The 21,078-nt window shown below is 39.0% G+C and overlaps 1 protein-coding gene across 5 annotated transcripts in view; it reads left to right on the forward strand.

The window, feature by feature from the left end:
• Positions 1-21,078, forward strand: part of PIP5K1B (phosphatidylinositol-4-phosphate 5-kinase type 1 beta) — a 121,068-nt gene that overhangs the window by 73,141 nt on the left and 26,849 nt on the right. For all 5 annotated transcript variants that reach the window (XM_030003492.1, XM_041120606.1, XM_030003494.2 and 2 more), the window contains exons 9-14: positions 10,679-10,890; positions 12,955-13,038; positions 13,140-13,188; positions 13,733-13,817; positions 19,029-19,184; positions 19,945-20,089. In XM_030003492.1, the coding sequence (XP_029859352.1) occupies positions 10,679-10,890; positions 12,955-13,038; positions 13,140-13,188; positions 13,733-13,817; positions 19,029-19,184; positions 19,945-20,089 (731 nt within the window). The remainder of the gene's footprint in view (positions 1-10,678; positions 10,891-12,954; positions 13,039-13,139; positions 13,189-13,732; positions 13,818-19,028; positions 19,185-19,944; positions 20,090-21,078) is intronic.

Genomic DNA, 21,078 nt, shown 5'->3' on the forward strand with positions numbered 1-21,078 from the left:
TTTTGATCTTGTCAATATTTCTGGACTAAGAAGTTACCTTCTGTGTGGCTCAAATTTAGATTATATTTTCACTGTTCGTATTTGCAATCAGAATCAGTAAGCAATGGGGTTTTTTTCCTGCTTCTTTAATATAAACATCCCTGGCTGGTAGTCCCTCTCCTCCTTAAGCTCCGTCATTAAATGCAGAGGCCTGGTAGAACTTGCTGGTGATGACAAAGGCAGTGGTGGGGACCTGCTGTGATCTGTGTCTGCTGTCACTGTATCACCTGCCCCATTCAGCAATGGGCCCATGTTTTCATTGGTCAGCCTTTTAGCACTAACACAGCAGTAGAAGCTCTTCTTTGTGCCCTTTGACATCCCTTGCAAGTCTCAACTCTATCTGAGCTTTGGCTTCTTTGGCAATAATTGCCATCCCTACGTGCCCAGGCAGTGTTTCTCAATCCCTCCTTTGTAGCCTGCCTGTCTGTCCTCCCCCATCCTGTATGCTGCCTTTTCACATTCAAGCCGTGCTGTGGCTTCCTTGCTTAGCTGAGCTGGCCTCCTGATACATCTCCTCAGCTGACACAGAGCTCCCTCCCTAGGGGAATGTAGTAGTGGGTATGCAGTGGTAGACCACTGCTGGAGTATCAGTTCTTGTCTGTCACACCTTCCTGCAGCTCTGATGAAGAAAATGCATCATCTGCCCAGTTAGAGGATGGAGCCGAGTGGCTTGTGGTGATCTGTCATGGGCTGATGCCTCCAATAGCCACTCCAGGTTGTCTGCTTTGGTACAGGTGCAGATTGATAGCACTGTCCAGCTTCTGCGTCCCCTGCTTGTTATGTTCACATTCAAGGTGACAGGGTCTGAAAGCTCTGCTCACGGGCCATTTTGCACTTTTTGCACCTTAGCTAAACCAAGGAATGTAACATTACAGTGTTCCTAAAGATGTAATATTCCTGAGTTTATCATACATACAATGCACACAATTGAAAATTTGAACTAGCTTTCAAATTCCAGACTATTGCTGGGACTTAGTATAGCTATCGTATCCTTGCCAGCAAGCACTATCATGGTTACTGGAGTGGGTGGCGACGGGGAGACGGGACATACTACAAGCAAACGGTACTAAAAATAAATAATTTCACTTGCCTTAATAGCTTTCCTAAAAATCTTTGCTTTGAAGCCTTATTCACTTCAGAGCACTTTAATTTGTAAAGCAAATGTGCCTGTATTTTGTGCAATGGTAAATACTGAGAGTATAGGAAGGTAGTTTCAATAGCTGAGATTTATTTTTAGTAATCATGCTGTTAGCTACTCTGATCATTATATAAAATTATGAATTATTAAACAATAGAGCAGATTCTCCAATTTTTAAATAAAATTAGTCTTACAAATAATAACAGAAACTGTTCTGCTCATGAATGAGACTAAGAATTAAAAGCTTTATGGCACCTAAGCAAGTACTAAATAAAAACAAAGTCAGTAAAGACATTAAATAGTTTAAAGTGCATTTGGGGATTTCTTTTTTTTTTTTTTACTTAAAGGTGCAGAAAATTAAGCCCCACATCAAACTTAGCTGCTGTTGTGTTTCTCTATAAACACCTAATCCTGCAGAAATTGTTTCTGTGTGGAGGAATACTTTTGTGGGGCAAAGGATAAGCTATGGCATTAAGTGGTGTTTTAGTACAAGTAACATTAGCACAACTCTGTATGAGAAAGGCTAAAAGAGAATTAATAGTAGTATTCTATTTTTCATAGTTGATATGGAATCGAAGTAAAGCTAGGCATCCATTATTACTTATTCAGTCTTTACTGGAACTCTTAAGCAGTTTGATAAATACAAATTACCTCTGTTCTGGGCAGAAAGCAGGGGGAAGACACCTGTTCTCTGATACAAGGAATTTACAGTCCAAACACACAAGTTACAAAGTTTGTCTTTTGATCATCCCATGTTAAAAATTAATATAGAGTTTTATAGAGGTACATGTCAAAAATTACTGCAGGAAAGGTACACCAGCACATCAAATTATTGCAGGAAAGGTACACCAACACATCTCATCAGAATATGGTCCGGTGGTTTGATTATGAAAACACTCTTAATATCTTCCCTGTGATCCCTTAAAGTACAGAAGAACTGGTAACTATTGAAAGAAAAAAAAGAAGGAAGTCCCTTTTAAAACTGACAGTGTCATGGTTATACAGAGATATTATTCTACAAAATGTTCTTCATCTAGTTACCTAACAAACCGTGTTAATATAACTTTAAACAAGAAACATGAATTTCTGGAGAATAGATAATCACAGGATTCTGTATCTGTAAATCTTTGCTTCACACACTCACACAGATACGGTATGTTCTTGAATGTCAACTAGTCATATGCAGGAATTTGGGGTATTCTATTAAAAATAGCCTGGTTGTGTTTTTCCCTTTCCATCTGCTGCTGAATCCAAGTGAAAAGAAAATTTAAAAGGGCTAAAAGGAGGAGTGCATATTAATGCAGTTAGCTCTAGTAACTGGACAAATGGAAAAAAATTTTCCACATATTTTTCCTCTTGCTCTTTACTTTGCTGTTAATGTCTACTTGGCAAGATGTCTACCTGTATGTACTCAGATAACCTATTTTTGTCAGTCAGTGGTCAATTCCCAGTATTTCTTCCTCCTCTTGCGTAACACTATTTCATGTATGTAAATATCAGAGATGAAATAACTACCTATGCAAATCAAGCAGAATTTATTTATACGGAAATTTGGGATAAAATTCCCCAGCAAAATTGCAAAGACATGATATTCTAAAAACTGAAGTTAAGTTTTATTCCCCACCTATTTAAAAAAAGTGGGGAAAAAGTGAGCCAGAGTTCATAAGAGCACTAGTGATCTTCATTTGTTACTTAAGTTTGACTTTTTTCTTAATGAAGCATATTTAAGAGTTGGCCTATAAACTCAGAACTAGTTCTTCTCAGTTAACTTGGTGACCTTAGGGATCCTGTGACTTCTGTCACATTTAAAACTACATTAACAAATGTTTTACACAAACAGACAAGGCAACTCACTTTAAAACCAGGGAATTTTGTCTTGCAGTAAGTAGATTTTCTGTCTCAATAGGAAGAGTATTTTCTGAGCTATCAGTTGAAGTGCTAATGACCTACAAGTAGGCAAAGTATGCATGTTTTATGATTTCTTGCTGGGGATATCTCTTCCAAATTCGTGAAGGTGGAAAAATAAGTTTCTTCTCTCTGTAAATACAGCTGTTACTAAGAAGTGAGATTCAAATCATCTTTACTGTTTTCTTCTTCACCTTTCTCCTTAAAGCATGTCTTACTGCAGATGAGGAAACCAAAACCTTTCCTGATTGATGAAGGTTGACTCAATGTTGTTCCCTCTGTTGCAGAACACTTAGTTTTTATAGTGTATTTTTGCATTAGAAAATTAGGAGAATGATTAGATGCCTCATAGGAGTATTATCAGGATTATTCAGCTAATATCTCCACACTCTCTGGAGGATTAAAGTTTGTGAACACCATTTTTTGTCTGATGGTTAGAGTGGGAATTCAAGTCATAGGAGTTTTTTTCTTTCTCATTGCTTAAAATTTTTCAAGACATGAAGCACAAAATGCATTGCTGTTAAGACTTTTCAGTAGAATTAGAAACCAAACAGCAGAATTCAGCTTTTTGTATTATGGGATTTCCCTTCTGATAATTTTAAATGGAAATTATCATAGAATCATAGAATCATTTAGTTTGGAAAAGACCTTCAAGACCATTGAGTCCAACCATCAACCATGCCCACTAAACCATGTCCTGAAGTGCCTTGTCTACATGCTTTTTGAATACCTTCAGGGATGGTGACTCAACCACTTCCCTGGGCAGCCTGTTCCAATGTCTGACAACCCTTAAAGTAAAGAAATTTTTCCTAATATCCAATCTAAACCTCCCCTGCCGCAACTTGAGGCCATTTCCTCTCGTCCTATCACCAGCCACCTGACAGAAGAAACCAGCACCCACCTCACTACAACCCTCTTTCAGGTAGTTGTAGGGAGCGATAAGGTCTCCCCTCAGCCTCCTTTTCTCCAGAACCCCAGTTCCCTCAGCCACTCCTCATAAGACTTGTGTTCCAGGCCCCTCACCAATTCGGTTGACCTTCTCTGGACACACGCCAGCACCTCAATGTCTTTCCTGTAGTGAGAGGCCCAAAACTGAACACAGTACTCAAGGTGCGGCCTCACCAGTGCCGAGTACAGGGGAACAATCACCTCCCTGCTCCTGCTGGCCACGCTATTTCTGATAGAGGCCAGGATGCCGTTGACCTTCTTGGCCATCTGGGCACACTGCTGGCTCATATTCAGCCAGCTGTTGACCAACCCTTGCAGGTCTTTTTCTGCTGGGCAGCTTTCCAGCCACTCTTCCCCAGGCCTGTAGCGTTTCATGGGGTGGTTGTGACCCAAGTGCAGGACCCGGCACTTGGCCTTGTTGAACCTCATACAGTTGGCCTTGGCCGATCGATCCAGCCTGTCTGGATCCCTCTGTAGAGTCTTCCTACCCTCAAGCAGATCGACCCTGCCTCCCAACTTGGTGTCATCTGCAAACTTACTGAGGGTGCCCTCAATTCCCTCATCCAGATCATTGATAAAGATATTAAACAGAACAGGGCCCAACACCGAGCCCTGAGTAACACCACTTGTGACCCGCTGCCAACTGGATTTAACTCCATTCACCACAACTCTTTGGCCTCGTCCATCCAGCCAGTTTTTCACCCAGCGAAGAGTACACTTGTCTAAATCATGAGACGCCAGCTTCTCAAGGAGTGTACCATGCGAGACAGTGTCAAAGGCCTTGCTGAAGTCGAGGTAGGTAACACCCACAGCCTTTCCCTCATCCACTAGGTGGGTCACCTGGTCATAGAAGGAGATCAGGTTGGTCAAGCAGGACCTGCCTTTCGTAAACCCATGCTGACTGGGCCTGATCTCCTGTTTGTCCTGCACATGCCATGGGAGCGCTCTGAAGACAAACTGTTCCATAATCTTCCCCGGTACCGAGGTCAAGTCAAGCTGACAGGCCTGTAGTTCCCCGGATCCTCCCTCCGACCCTTCTTGTAAATGGGCGTCACATTGGTAAGCCCATTTATTCCACAGCTGCAGTTTACCAGAATTATTTTTATTTAGTTTGATGCAATACTGTTAGAGTTTCTGTTTAATTTTTTTCCTTTTTCAGACATGTAGTAGCAATGGTTGGAAATGATCTGGTTGCTGGAAAAGCCAAAGGCATAGTTAGTTAGGAGTGCTCTACATTTATAAGAATTTCATGCAAGTCTTGAGGAATGTTCTAAACAAAAGTATTTGGTTACCCATTTTTCATTTGTAAGTTAACATTAGAACAATAATTAATATATTGATACCTGTATTGCAAAATATCTGTTATGGAAGCAATGACAATCCAATTGTGGTCATGCAGTTTTTAAGAACAACAACATAATTTCAAGATGTTTTTCCTAGTGAGAACTGAATGGCTTTTTAGAGTCTGCATTTTTCCTTTATTATATTAACAAAGAACACTACAGACTTTTCTAAGGAAATCAGTTTAAAAGTGGCATTAATGGCCTGACTAACGAAGAAGCCTGTAAAGACAAGAAAGTTCAAAGTTGAAGACAAAGAGGGTCTTATCTCATAAGTTTCAGGTCTGGGTATTACTTTCATTACTGCTGTTTTAGATAGTTGCTGCAAAATTCTCAAGCTTTATGGCATGAACGCATATCTGAGGCAACTGTGACGGAGACCTTGTATGATCAAATTTATTCACTGGATTTTTCAAAACCCTTAGTAGCAGGGGTGGGGCTGTTGCTTTTCTTGTCTTTTTTCTACCTCAAAGGGTCTACACAGATTATTCTTTAACCCAGATAATTTCAGTGACCCATTCTACAGCATGTCCTTACAAACAGTAGAGTTGTCACAACTTGCAGGAGTATTGAACTGCAGCATAGAGCACAAATAACAGATGGCATAGCATGGCATGGAGGTGGAGAATGTGCTAATGAAGGGCCTCTTTGTAAGAAATGGTAGCTTGTGGAAATGAAGGGCCTCTTTGTCAGAAATGGTAGTTTGAGGAAAATGGACATGGAATGATACTGCAGATCTCTTGTATCTATATATTATCACTCCTGTTTTATCAATTGAAATTCCAGATTTCTCTTTACTTCTACTTTGAAAATCAGAAACCAGATTGTAATTTTTAGGAGTGTTAGCTATCAATATGTTTCAAGAAGTCTGTTGAAACGGGAAGTGACTCCACATACACTTTAGGGGAGTTGATGATTTATTTTCTTGAGATAGATTGTTTCTAAACCAGGCCCATCACTAGTCATTTGACATTTACACACTTGTTTCTAAGAAATGCTTATTTTGCAAGATAGTCTTTTATTTTGTGGGATTTTTGTATATCTCCTTATGATGGAGAGTAATTACTGATTCGGTGTAAAATCAGTCTTCTTTCTGTTACATTAGTGCCTATGTCCCTTTTCCAAAATGCTTGTAGGAGAGGAAATGCTCACTTGCGTGGTTATCCTTTCAGGTTTTGCATTTCATAAGCTTGTGAAATTATATTTTTTTGAGTAGCATTTTCCCTGATTGTTATATGAAAATGACCTGCTGACTTGAGTTGTTTTGCATGGTTAGCAACGTGAATGCAGATTTCTGCATCAGACAGTACACAGCTTGGGCTGGCTGCATCTAAAATAAAAATGAAATTCCATGGCAGAAATACTTACCTTGCTCTGTTAGTCACTGGCTGAGATTCACAGAATGCTTTAACATCTGATTAGCTTAGAGAAGAGAAAATCTGATTCAGGGAGTTATTCTTCCATGTTCTGAAACATCATATTTTGTGATGCCATTTCACTGGGGTTTTTATGTGGTATGAAAGCAAAATAGTGCTTAAGGCTAGAATGGGATGGGTGACGCTTGCCATCTGGAAGTTGTCAGAGCAGCTAAAGCCAGCCTTGCAAGCAGTACTTGGTGACCAAGTGACAACATCATGTTGACAGAATCTGTATAGCTCGTGAAATAACACATACATAAATACAAACAAGACGAACAGTTTAATGTCAAGTTAAGGAGCTAAACGTTTACTTGTCATTATCAAATACATCACTTAACCCTGGTGTGTACTAACAAATAATACTCTTACTGAAGTCTCCCAGTGACATTTTGCTAGCAAGGTGCATTTCAGAGTGGTTACATGAGTAAAGATTGAATTTCTCTCACTTGAACTACACAAGGAGTGTATTTCTGGGAGTTAATGTCAATTTCTAGTGATCTCACATGGATTACATCAGGTGTTTTACAGGCCTCTCTCATTTTGCTATGAATATTACCCTTTAATACTGTGATTTATTTGAGCGGTTTTTTTCATTAGATTAAGATCTCAATTTTGGTACCTTTGTAACAAAAACTTGCTGCTGCTTCTCAAAACCAGTTCCATCTAAAATCATCAAAGCTACTTGCAAGCAACCCTCGAGCCAGGGAAGGGCTTATGCCTTTTTGTGTTCTCATAAGATGCTGCATGTTCAGAAATACCTTGATGTGCTGCATTCTGTAACTTCTCCTTGGCAAACCAGATTAATGTGTACAACTGTGTGTGCAAAATGTTACTTACACATTTAAAAATAATCATGATTTGATATTTTAAATATTAATGATGGTACGTATGTGAGAACCCTTCAGATATATTCACAGCTGGAAATCCCACTGACCCAAGTAAAATTTCTGTCTTAATACAGACTGAACACAAAGGTTGACACAAAGTAAGTTTTTGTTGAATGCTGATGTTTAAGATTCTTCCTTGTTATTCTGGTTAATTATTTCTTATCAGAATTTTCCTTAGAAACAAACAAGGGAGTAAACCATGCTTAGATCTGGTCAAAAGATTTGTATTTGCATAAGGAGTGGTTGGTTTGGTTATCAAATTTCTAAGGAGAGGTAATCAGAACTGTATATCAAACCAGTAGGTAGACAGAGGGGCAGATCATATTACAATATCCTGAACACACTTTGTAGACTGGACAGTCCTGCCTCTGAGTAGGATCATGAATAGGGTGTCCGGGGGACAAGTGCTAGAGGTCATATGCTATGTGCTGTTTGTAAGAATATGTACTGCAATTAATCCATTGGTTGTGCAGGTATTTCAATTTCATAATGAACTGGAATAACAAAATAGCTGCTTGTTTTTATGATGTTTTTCAGTAATCCTAGAACAAAGTCAAAAATCGTCAGAGAGATTTTTAGCCCATTGTATAGTACAAGTAGTATGGGTTTAAGCGACAGTGGTGAATTGATGCAGTCAGAAAGATTAATTTTGTCACATAAGAGGTCTCTGTGGAAGAAGCAGCAGCATATCATACCACAGCCTTCCATGAGGCTACATCCCATCCTAGACGTAGGTTATGTAATTAGTGCAGTTAAATCATAATGTGTCTAGTGAAATCTAACTCAAAAGGCGGTAAAGAATAGGTTGAAGGCATAGCTGTCAGCAGTTATGTTTATAACGGTAAATAAAAGTGGCAATGCTTTTTCCAAGCCTGACTAGCTGCTGTAATCTAGCTTTGCATAAACAATTTTGCTGGCTGTACTACTAACATAAGTCTTTTTATAGTGGATGAATTGTATTATATTTTTTTCAGCCTACCCAGAATCTACTTTAAGTATTTGGCGGCAAACATCCACTGATTACATATTTTTAATGAATATATTGTATAGAAATTTCTTCTTGAGAAAGACTGAATAAAGGGTAGCAATAAACAATCAGTAAAGGAAATTCTGGAACTTATTTGGCACCAAGTGTCTGTGCCTCTGCACCTGTTAGCTGCGCTATTTTTGCAATTCATGATCATAAACCAGGAAGTTACTAGCCACCAACAGTTCCACATAATGCGCAATAAAATTTTCATTATCTTGTTGTATGGTAATTTAGAATGTGCTTTTTTGTTGTGTCCTGAAACCCTGTGTGAGTTCTGTCATCAGATAATGCCATGGAGTACTGCAGGCCATACGTTAGCAGCCTTTTTCTTGTTCCATTGAACTAACACACCTCTGTGCAGGATTATTCTGGGCAAGATCAAACCTACCACGTCTTCTAAATTCCTTCATTGTGTCTGGAAATCAGAATGAGGCTATGCCTTTCTACACTTAGATTACAGAGTGTTATGCTTTGTTTCTTCACTTTAAATGCTTACAACAGTGCTAAAATTAAGACACCATGTTCCTCATGGAAGATAAATGCCGGAGGTTGAAAAGAATTCATCTGTATTGTACAGTTGGCTTCTACATAACTTAATGAGTACATAAGAAATACAGATGGAGTGGAACAGAGCTTTCCTACCTCTTTGCCTATATACTTGGACATTGGGGTTAAAATTATCTTGGGGATGTGTTAAGTTGTAGACTCCCTTTTCCTCCTCATACAATTTTGCAAACCACTAGCCCTTTCCTGGTGATTGCCAACAAATCTCATTTTGAATTTGCAAAATGTGTCTTAGAGTTCACAAGCCATCTCAGTGTTTTGTGTAAAAATATTTATACTTTGATAGTCTTCATCAAAGTGACATACATGGAGTTACTACTCTTTATTTGTCATCTCTGCAAAATCCCATTTTGTTCTTGTTCACGTAAAAAGATGTATTATTGCTTCTTAATTCCATTCCAAAAATTACACCATTATCTTAGGGCATTGTGTGCCAAAACGTATCATGAATCATTGCTGAGCTGCATAAGGTAAAGGAGAGGTGAGTGGCACAGCATATCCTTCCTAGTTGCTACCGGGTTTTCTCCCTCCACTTAGCACTGCTGTTATATTTAACACAGTTGCTGTCTCTTAACAGTTTGGTTATACTACCAGATATGAACACAGCTTGTTTTAGTTCACGTTTGCATATTGACTTGAACTTTATTTCCTTTTAATGGAGTATGCCAGGTTTCATAGTGATATAACTAACTAGAAACTCATGACAGTACATGTGCCTGAAAGAAAAAAGGGAACTTGCCTACTGACAGAGGCAAAAATGGTTGGTAGAGCTAGAAGAGAAGTCTGGTTGGTTAAGTCATACTTCAGAAATAAAACTGCCTTTGCAGGTTAAATAGGCCCTATTTAGCCTAATAAAGAGAGATGCATGATTTTTATACCCAAATCCCAACAGCTGTTAATGAGAGGGTGGTAGCAAATGGGTTTTTTTGACATTTGAAAGTTCTACAAGAATACTTTCTCTGTTATAAACAGGAGGTGAAGGGGAGGTAGAGAGTAGTCTAGAAAAAAATGCTCAGTAAAGTCTGGAATATGCATTAGAGGTGACTTTAAAAATGCCTGTAGTTCATAAGTGTACAGTGGAACTATTAATTATTATTTGCTATAAATAATAAAGATGCTGACTGGACATATCTTCCTTGACTACAAAATAATATCAGGTTACATTTCAGCTATGCATCCTTCTTTCGCACTTGTAACAACAGCACTGAGCTAATTAGATAACTAGCACTTTGACTTATGTGGGGCAGTAAAAGATTTTTGTTTAATTATAATTTCACACATTTGCCTGTTAAGAGAAACATGTGCTTTGAAGGCCTATTTTTACTTAGGTTTTCAAAATGCTGCTGTGTAATTCATATTGTATGTAGTCTTTTTTTGTTTCAGTAAACCTATTTGTTCTTTGTTGGTAGGTTCTAGAAAGTTTTAAGATCATGGATTACAGTCTGCTACTGGGAATCCACATACTGAACAGTAACATGAAGGAAAAAGAGGGAGAGAGTTCCCAGAGTGCATCAGACATGAAACGTCCTGGAGGGCAGAAAGTTCTCTATTCCACAGCCATGGAGTCTATACAGGGCCCTGGGAAGTCAGGGGACTCCATTACCACAGAGACAACAAACACGTAAGTGCCATAACCTGCTCTTAAAGTTACTATTAAAACTTGCACATTCTGTTTCTTCAGTTTGTGCCACTTGGTGTTAAGAGGCAAAACATTCAAGAGTACACTGCATTTCAGGAGTTGAAAGATTAAGCCTTTTTTTCTTCAAAAGCTGGGCCATCAAGATTTGCTGCAGAACAGGCAATTAAAACATTGATTAGTAGACTGATCATCTTTAAATACATGATAGCAAATTTGGTTACTTCAAAGTCACATATGTATGCACAAGTGCATTCATTTATAAAAGAGATATTATGAGACACCTATTACAAGAGTCCCAGGTATAATCTAATTTTAACTGGAAGCAGCCTCATGAGCCAGAAGCAAAAACTATTTATTAATGTTGAAATGGATATTCCTACAGTGGTTATTTTCATTTCAAAGTAGTATATTCAATACATGAACTGTATCACCAACCACTGAAGTGCACTCATCATATCCATTTATGGTATTTCCTGAGATTAAGAACGGCTGCTTTCCTCTTATTTTTCTATCTAGCGAAAACTGCAGTAGAATTTGAGTGTATAGAGGATAGTTATTCAGTTGTTTCTTTTGAAATACATTCAGTGTTAGTGAAAGCATTATGTTCACCGTTCTCATTCAATGTGAGTCCTTCATTATAATGAGGGTTCCATTTCAAATTAAGAATTTACTCTTCTCCAGGTTCTCAAGGGAGCCATCTAGGTAAATACAACTAATGATACAGAAACATGTGCTTAAACCTATAGCAAACAAATCTGAAAATTATGATATTTAGCATTTATAGAGAGTTTCCAGGTGTTCAGAGCTCTAGAATATAAATTAGAGCTGAATTTCACTCTGTTTTTACAGCATTACTCACATTCACAGAGAAGATGGTAAATGCTCTTATATGGTGGCAGAGGTGTTGCACTGACAATTTTAGGGGGTGTTAGTTTTTGGTTTTGATTTCGTTTTGGTTTTTAAGTAAAAGCCAAAGCTGATTATATAGGTCATCCAAGAAAGTCCCTGTGGTTATTATGTGCCAGGTCCTGCACATGGTTTGAGGCAATCCTAAGCACAAATACAGGCTGGGCAATGAGTGGATTGAGACCAGCCCTGAGGAGAAGGACTTGGGGGTATTAGTGGATGAAAAAATGAACGTGGGCCAGCAATGTGTGCTTACAACCCAGAATGCCAACTGTATCCTGGGCTGTGTCAAAAGAAGCGTGTCTAGCAGGTGGAGGGAGGTGATTCTCCCCCTCTACTCCACTCTCGTGAGACCCCACCTGCAGTACTGTGTCCAGCTCTGGGGCCCCCAACATAAGAAAGACATGGACCTGCTCAAGTGGGTCCAGAGGAGGGCCACGAAGATGATCAGGGGTCTGGAGCACCTCCCCTATGAGGACAGGCTGAGACAGTTGGAGTTGTTCAGCCTGGAGAAGAGAAGGCTCCGGGGAGACCTTATAGTGGCCTTCCAGTAGCTAACAGCAGTCTACAGATCATGGCTGAGTAAATACTCTGAACCAAGTGGAGATCCAGGCAGTCAGGCTTCTCAGCTTGATACTGTTACTTTTTATGTCACTAATCTGTCTGTAAAGAAATTCTGGAAAAGCACATACTTAATTTTTAATGAAAAATATACAAAACAACCTTTTCAGACTTGGAGTAATGTGCAGGCTCTCTACAGTTTTGTTACATGTGATCAATAAAGTGACAAAATTAGACTTTAGCTAGGCAAAATTATTTATTTTCCCTAGTAATAAACTGATGTATACTTTTTCCCAATTTTCAGATCATCTAAATATTTCCAATTCTGTCTAAAAGTTATCCTAAAATACTCTTTATTTATAATGGATATTTACCACTGGATCACAGATACTTTAGGTTTGCTGTTTAAAATCAGTTGTATGCTAAGTGACCCACATTTGACTGACTTTGCACCGTGGCATCTAGCTTTAGTGTTGTGCCTCTTTCTTTGGCTTTGCAAGTGGGTGCAGTTCAACTGCTAACTGATGTTTAGAGATGTCTTAAAAGATAATCTAACTACATTTTTATTGTTTCTCTCAGAATGGGAGGTATTCCAGCTAAAAGCCATAAAGGAGAAAAGCTGCTTCTATTTATGGGTATTATTGATATTCTCCAGTCTTATAGGTAAGTTGAATTTCAAGTTTTTATTGAATAAGCTATTCTGAAATTACTTACAAATGTGGACATTTTATAAAGCAGTTCTGATTTTGTTTTTATATGCTTAGGTTAATGAAGAAGCTGGAACATTCTTGGAAAGCTCTTGTTTATGATGGGGTAAGTACATTTTTTTTTTTTAACTGCTGATATTTTAGCTAATGGAACGTTGACTTACATTGACCAGGAAAGAGCCAGCTCCAGTATATTTGTAGTCTACCATCACCATGTGGTTTGGGCTGTTGCTATAATCCTTTAGGTCCATTTCCCAATACATGCTCTGATTTTATTTGTTGATCTTTCAAAAAGCAACTAAAAGAATCAGCTTGTCCATATAACTTAGACAAGACAATGGCCACTTAGCAGGACGTTGATGAATCTGTACATAATGTGGAAAAAGTACATAATGTGAAAAAAGCAGTTCAAATGCTAGGAAGATTTTGCAGAATATGGCTGTATAATTCATAACTCCTAATTTCATAAATTAAATACCTGAAGAAAAAATCTTGAAGAATTAACCTTTAAAAAGGAAAAGCCTGTTCGGATTCACTTGTTTTGAGTATGCCTGAAATATAGTTTACCTGAGGTGTCCAGCTTCTTTCTTGATGATTTACTTGTGATTTACTTATGGAAAATATGACTGAGACCTTTTTCAATCTTGTAGGATACCGTTTCAGTTCACCGACCAAGTTTTTATGCAGACAGATTTTTAAAGTTTATGAGTACAAGAGTTTTCAAGAAAGTTCAAGGTAAGAAAGTTGTGACTTTTACTCTTTTAGATATTTTTATAATCATTACTTTATAATGCTCCTGTCTTGGTGTCATGGTTTAACCCCAGACAGCAACTAAGCACCACACAGCTGCTCACTCATTCCCCCGGTTGGGATGGGGGAGAGAATCGGAAGAGTAAAAGTGAGGAACCTCATGGGTTGAGATACAGACAGTTTAGTAGGTAAAGCAAAAGTTGTGTGTGCAAGCAAAGCGGAGTAAGGAATTCATCCAGTACTTCCCACTGGCAGGCAGGTGTTCAGCCATCTCCAGGAAAGCAGGGCTCCATTATGCGTAACGGTTACTTGGCAAGACAAATGCTGTAACTCTGAGTGTCTCCCCCTTCCTTCTTCTTCACCCAGCTTTATATGCTGAGCATGACATCATATGGTATGGAATATCCCTTTGCCTAGTTTGGGTCAGCTGCCCTGGCTGTGCTCCCTCCCAGCTTCTTGTACACCTGCTTGCTGGCAGAGCATGGGAGACCGAAAAATCCTTTAACTTAGTTGTTGCTAAGTAGCACTTATCCTAAAACATCAGTGTGTTATCAACATTATTCTCAGAGTAAATCCAAAACACACTGTACCAGCTAGTAAGAAGAAAATTAACTCTATCCCAGCCGAAACCAGGACACTTGGCAATAAAAGAATGCTTTCTTCAATGTCATGTAGCACTTACCTTGCCCGAAGTTGAGTTTCTTCACTGGAGCTAATGGCATTGTACTCTAATAGTAAAATTACAGAGAATTATTTGCTATGTATTTTTTGTCACATCATGGGCATCTGAAGGTAAAACAGGTTCTCTTATATTAGCTTTGATATAAAGATAAATTTAATGATCTAATAATGTGTCCAATCCTGCATCTGTTATTTCACGAACTGCTCCAGCATGGGTCCTTTCCACAGGGTGCAGTCCTTCAGGAATGGACTGCTCCAACATGCGCTCCTCTCTCCATGGGGTCCCAGGTGCTGCCAGGAGCCTGCTCCAGCATGTGCTCTCCACGGGGTCACAGCCTCCTTTGGGCATCTACCTGCTCTGGCATGGGGTCCTCCACGGGCTGCAGGTGGATATCTGCACCACTGTGGACCTCCATGGGCTGCAGGGGGACAGCCTGCCTCACCATGGTCTTCCCCACAGGCTGCAGGGGAATCTCTGCTCCAGCGCCTGGAGCACCTCCTCCCCTTCTTCTTCACTGACCTTGGTGTCTGCAGGGCTGTTTCTCTCACATGTTCTCACTCCTCTCTTCCAGCTGCTGTTGTGCAGTATTTTTTTCCCCTTCTTAAATATGTTGTCACAGAGGCACTGCCACCATCAATGATTGGCTCAGCTTTGGCCAGCAGCGGGTCTGTCTTGGAGCCGACTGGCATTGTCTTTATTGGACATGGGGGAAGCTTCTAGAAGGTTCTCACAGAAGCCACCCCTGTAGCCCCACCACTGCCAAAACCTTGCCATGCAAACCCAATACACAGGGGAAAGAAAAAAAGCCAAGAGAAACCCACCATCACTACAGAAGGACATCGCTACCAAGAGTTGTCCAAAGGCTCAAGTCTTGCAGCAATAATTTAACTATTGATTGTCACTTCTTTCAAATAAAATGAATTTATTTCTGTAACTTAAAGTAGACCCTGAAACTTTAGATCCTCTTAAGGCATTGGGATGGAGGGTAAATTGATCCTACATAGGTGAGTTCTTCCTGTACGTTGTGGTTTAACCCTGGTGGGCAGCTGAGCCCCACACAGACAATGACTCACTCCCTGCCTCAGTGGGATGGGGGAGAGAGTCAGAAGGGTAAAAGTGAGAAAACTCTTGGATTGAGATAAAGACAGTTTAATAGGGAAAGTGAAAGTTGTGTGTGCAAGCAAAGCAAAGTAAGGAATTCATCCACTACCCATCCAACTACCCATAAGCAGTATAGATATTTTATCATAATCTGGGTACAGCTATGAAGCAAAACAACAGAATTTGGAAGTGTTAAGGAACAGGTTTATTTTCAGACTTGCTGCATTTAGCCTGACTTGAAAATTGACAGGGGAAAATTAGCTATCATTCAAGAATACACATCTTGAACGTAAGTCCATATATTCATATCTACCTTGAATTATAGTTCCTCCAGGACAAGCAACAACAACAACAAAAAATCAAATTTTAGAGACTAATCTTCTTCCATCAAAAGTTCAGATCAGGTTTTATTTTCACTAAAATTTCTACCATTGGATGTCAATATTTTTCAGACCGTACTGGCCTTTGCTACTCTACATTTTGCCTAAAGATAATATCACTTTTCTGAAGACCAGTATCCAACTGTTTTTGGAAAGAATCAAATTATTTGGAGTGAGCTTGTGAAACTCCAAACCTGTCCATGAAAACCAATGTTAGAGACATGGCAGATTAGAACAATATACGTGATTAGGTCTAAAAGAGCAAGAAAGAAGAGGGAAAACTGGTAACTAAGAGCAACAACAAATCAGAAGTGTAGGTGATAAGTCCTTTGTGAAATTACTAAAAAAGAGGAAAAAGAATAGGATAGACTGATGAAAGGAGAAAGCTGAGAGTAGCTGAACTAAAAAAAAAAAAAAAAGATATTTCAAGTAGAGTGAAGGAGTCTTCAGAAGAAAAAGAGAAAAAGAGAGAATTTTAATTAATCCTAATTAGTGATTCCCTATATGCATGATATGTTGTGACAGCTATTCAGGAAAATAAGACTTTTGGAGAGTCCTATAAATATTAATGAATTGATGAATAATTCCTGTATTAGTTGGTCATGGTACTGAAAGGAAATTCAGCCTGAAGCATCGCACATGCAGACATGGATGGTGATGACCGCTGTGATGCATTCAGTGTGGGTCCAGTGAGGAAGGCTGTAGGGGAAGACCTGATAAATATACCAGCAAGGCAAAGATGAGTGCTTGGGATTCACTGTGTCCCAGGCTGCTCTTTGGGGAAAAGCTGTTCTGGTTATCTGAGCAATGAGAGTTTTTTCAATGATTTTGGCACGTGGTATAACACCTTATTATAAGACATACAGATCAGCTGGTTTAAATAGTATGCATCCTTACTAACTTACTGTTTTACTGCCAGATTATTTTTTAAATCTGTGGAGGTGCTGAAATTGCACTTTTTTCCCCCAGTAAGAGAAGGGATGTATTTTTTGAGTTTCAAGGCTTTTTATAAAGCAGAGTTCTTGGCAAATAAATATAAATTGACTGGCTAGAACTACGTGGTTTATAGAGGAACTTTTACTCTAAAATGGATACTAGTTAGCAGTTTGATAATCCTACTCGTGGAACTGTATTTCGTTTGGACTTAAATGTCAAAACGTGGAATGGACACTTGGCTCAAATACTACAGAAGGAGTATTGAGCGTATGGCATTGTACCTAACTGACAGAAGGTGTTTTGTAAATAGCTTTCTGACCAGTGTTATGCTGTTCTCTTAACATTGTCGTTAGTTATCTGGAGTGAGAAACAAGTCTATGTGGATAGAGGTAGAACAAAATACAAATGAAGGATAGAATTAAATGAGATTTAAGTGAAACAAGAATGACTACAATTACTATCACAAATTAACAACTTAAGGTGTTAAAAGTTAAATCCTTCAGAAGAGAACGTTGATACCAGAATAAAAGAATCTGATGTGATATGACAAAATATGAAGCAAAGTTCAGCTGAAAGGAGGAAAGAACCTCCTGAGCCTCAGATCTCTTACACCCTAGAATAATTTTGCCAGAGAACTGGTGGGAGCTCTGTTGTCTGAGACAATACTTAAAGGAACTCCTCTGCACTGATAGAGAGTAAGGAGCAGACGACTTGATACTTCTCTCTGTTGAACAAAATAAATGTCTCATGCAGCCATACATGTTTCCTGAACCTTTGAGTCTTTTTTCAGTTCTTTCTAATTCTGACTGCTAGATTTATGTCAGCACAAGACACAACCCATTCTGTATTTGAAAGCTACAATGTACAATTAAGGACATCATGCCTAATTTTCTCGCTAATCTTAATTTGTCTGTCTCATTTTTCCAGGCTATTAACCTGTCTTAATATCCCACTCTTATTGATCCGCCCTGCATACAAGGGTATTAGTCTACTTTTATATGGATTAATGGTTCAAATGCATTATCATTCTGTTGTAAAATAAAGAATTGGGAGTATTCCTGCCTTCAGGAACATTGTTTCTAAACTTCAAGTTATGACATTTAAGTTTAAATTCTTCAGCCCTGTTCAGAATCTGTGCTTTTTCCCCTAGTGCACAGAACAAGCCTCCATAAATAACAATAAAAACATAATAAGCAGATTCAGCCTCAGACAGAGGCTAGCTCAGCAGCTATTTATTATGTTATTTTTTAACAATATCCTGGAGCTATGCATCTGATTCTCTTCTTCAGTCTTTAGCCAAGTGGCTTTGATGCTTTTAATTTGTATTTTGTAGTAGAGCACAATATGAACTATTGCAGTGCATCTGAAGTAACCTTGCAGCCAATGCATGGAGGTCAGCAGCTGGCAACTGAAAACACTAAATGAACTGGCTGGCATCCTTCTGGAGGAGAACTACAAATGGCGGTCATGGTTCAGTAGTAGTGGCAATGGTCAGATCCTAGAGTTTCACCCCAAATGCCATTGTAAGTAGGCAGGCCCTGGTAAGAATTATAAAGGGGGATGCTCATACCTGAGTGTACAAGCCATCAACATTTTGGAAGTGTTTATTTTACCCAAAGAAGATGTTTGACGTATGTCACTGAAGTGGCAATTCTGCAGTAGCATGTCCATCATTATATAGCAGTAGTTCACAGCTCAAGGAAATGACCATAACCTGTCAGAATACTCCAAATGTCTTTTCAGTTTTCCTGTCTTCAGTGTTATTCTGTATCATTCTGTCTTTGATTACATGTGTTGATACTCCATAGATTTGAAACTTAGTGATGTCAAAGTTGGTTAACTGACTTGATTTTTTTTGTCCTATGAGCAGTAAGAAACCCAGAAAAAGACAAAAGTACTTTACTCATAGATGAAATAACAATGCCTTTTGCTCTAGTTTTGGTATAATATTTGGTAAGTGGGTTTGTATCTGGATGTGTTCTTCGTCTGTATTCAGAAACTCTAGCTTTATAGATGGTTTGCTTTCTATGTGCTGTTAAAGATGTTCAGGGAGGTAAGATGACATCAGTCAACACCTATGTTCATTTGGTAATGCAGCTTTAAAGTCTTCACCTTCAAAGAAACGGTGCAATTCCATCACGGCCCTAAAGGCAGCATCACAAGAAATAGTATGTGCGGTTAGCCAGGAGTGGAAGGATGAAAAGCATGGCATTCTTGCTGAAGGACAGAGCTGCGCCAGCCTTGATGAAGAAGGTAATGTCTTTCAAATCAACAGCCTAAACAATGTTTTTAAAGGAATTTAGTATAAGCTTTAGAATCCCTATAACTTGAAAGCTTCCAATCTGGCTGATCTTTCAAAACTCCAGAGTCAGGTTATTCTCATGGAGAGAGTTGTTAGTCATATTTGGCAGAATGGACCTTCAGGAGCAAGAGAAAGACAGAATCAAGGTTATAGTATGGTGTTAATATTTCAGATTTCAGGGGATCCTAAAAAAATTTATCCAGCCCAGTAGCGGATTAAGGCCAGAGCCAGTGCTATTCTTTTCACTGACTTTTAAACAAACATGTCACGTGAAATGTTTTGAAGCTCAGTTCATTGTTCCCAGAGTCTTTTTGAAGAGATACAGACTTTGCTCCTTTCAGAGCTCATCTGCAGCCAGGCTCAAAGGAGAACCAGCTGCCTAATCTCATCTGAAAACTGGGCCCTGGTAGTGTGAGACCAGTCCCAGAACTTAGAAGAATTCATCAACTCTTGACACCACTGTTTAATATTTGATCTTGGGGTTGCTCTGTATTCTGCTGAATGTACTGGCTAGCAGCTGAAATTCGCCCTGTAACGCAAAACAGTGTGGGAATGGGCACATTAATATTACAATCTCATAAATTCAAACATATGAAGAAGCTTCAGGAAGCTGTTGAGAGCACTATGTGTCTCCACACACTTGCATAAAGATTCTTGGATTCGATTTGAAATTATATTTGTTAATGTTGTTCTTTATTTTTGTGTATGCAGTACTAGGTTCACGCCACCGGCCAGATCTAGTGCCAAGCACTCCATCTCTGTTTGAAGCAGCTTCCTTGGCAACCACAATTTCTTCTTCTTCCTTGAATGTAGATGAACAGTATCAACGTAATCAACCTATGCTCTATTCTAACAGGTAAAGGCTGTATATGTGGTATATATACACCACCATTTTGCTAAAAGCCTGACAATGTGTGCAATGGAAGGGGACTCTCCAAAAGAAAAAGCAGAAGGGGCACATGTCTCTGTAGCTCGGTCTTGAACCTCTCCAATGAAGGAGGAGTGCCATAAGCCCATAGGATTTGTTATGTATTTGTTTGTTATTATATGTAGCATGATTGGGCTCACAAAATAGAAAGCATAAACACAGCAAAAATGTTACAGTATACTTTGAATTTTTTTTCATGTTCCAAAACTAAACTGGGCATTAAAAACTTGCTTAGGCCTTAGTCTTTGCCATAAACCAAACTACATTAAGATCAGGGTAGGACATACTTCTTGTAACATGGCTGTAACCTAAAACAGCTGCAGAAAACTGTGATGTGCTAGGAAAAGGGAGCTAGTTTCAAGTTGATCTTTGTTTTGAGTGTACAGTGCTGAATGGTCTGCTTTAAGTTCTTTTGACATTACCATCTACTGAAGTGAATTTCTGAGAAAGTTGACCCATGGGTGTCATTAGAGCCTGTCTAATTTTAACCCAGGAAGGATAAAAACAGGAAGGTCTCAAGAAAAGTTGTGCAGATGCTTGTGAGCTAGCTCGAATGTGATTTGAGTTGTGTTTGAATATACCTTAGCCATGACTGTCCAATACCATACTTATGCCAAAAGTCTTGCTGGGAGATCATTTCTGTGTGTGCCTGTACTCTACCATGTACACCTGAAGTGTGCTGTGTTGTGTCATCTTGCCTGCTTGCGGATCTCTTTACCACGTGTCATACTGCAGAATAGCCATTTCTTTGTCTGTTTTGTCAAGAAGGGTAACCACTGTGAACGCAAGTATCTTGAGTTTTGTTTGGAATAATTTGCAATCCTGGACTACACAGTGTCTGTATAAATTTGGTAAGATTACTTATGTGCTGAGATATAGTTCTTTACTTTAAACTGCATGTTGTCCAAAAAGATCTA

This window comes from Aquila chrysaetos, chromosome Z, assembly GCF_900496995.4.
Source record: "Aquila chrysaetos chrysaetos chromosome Z, bAquChr1.4, whole genome shotgun sequence".
Lineage (NCBI taxonomy): Eukaryota > Metazoa > Chordata > Aves > Accipitriformes > Accipitridae > Aquila > Aquila chrysaetos.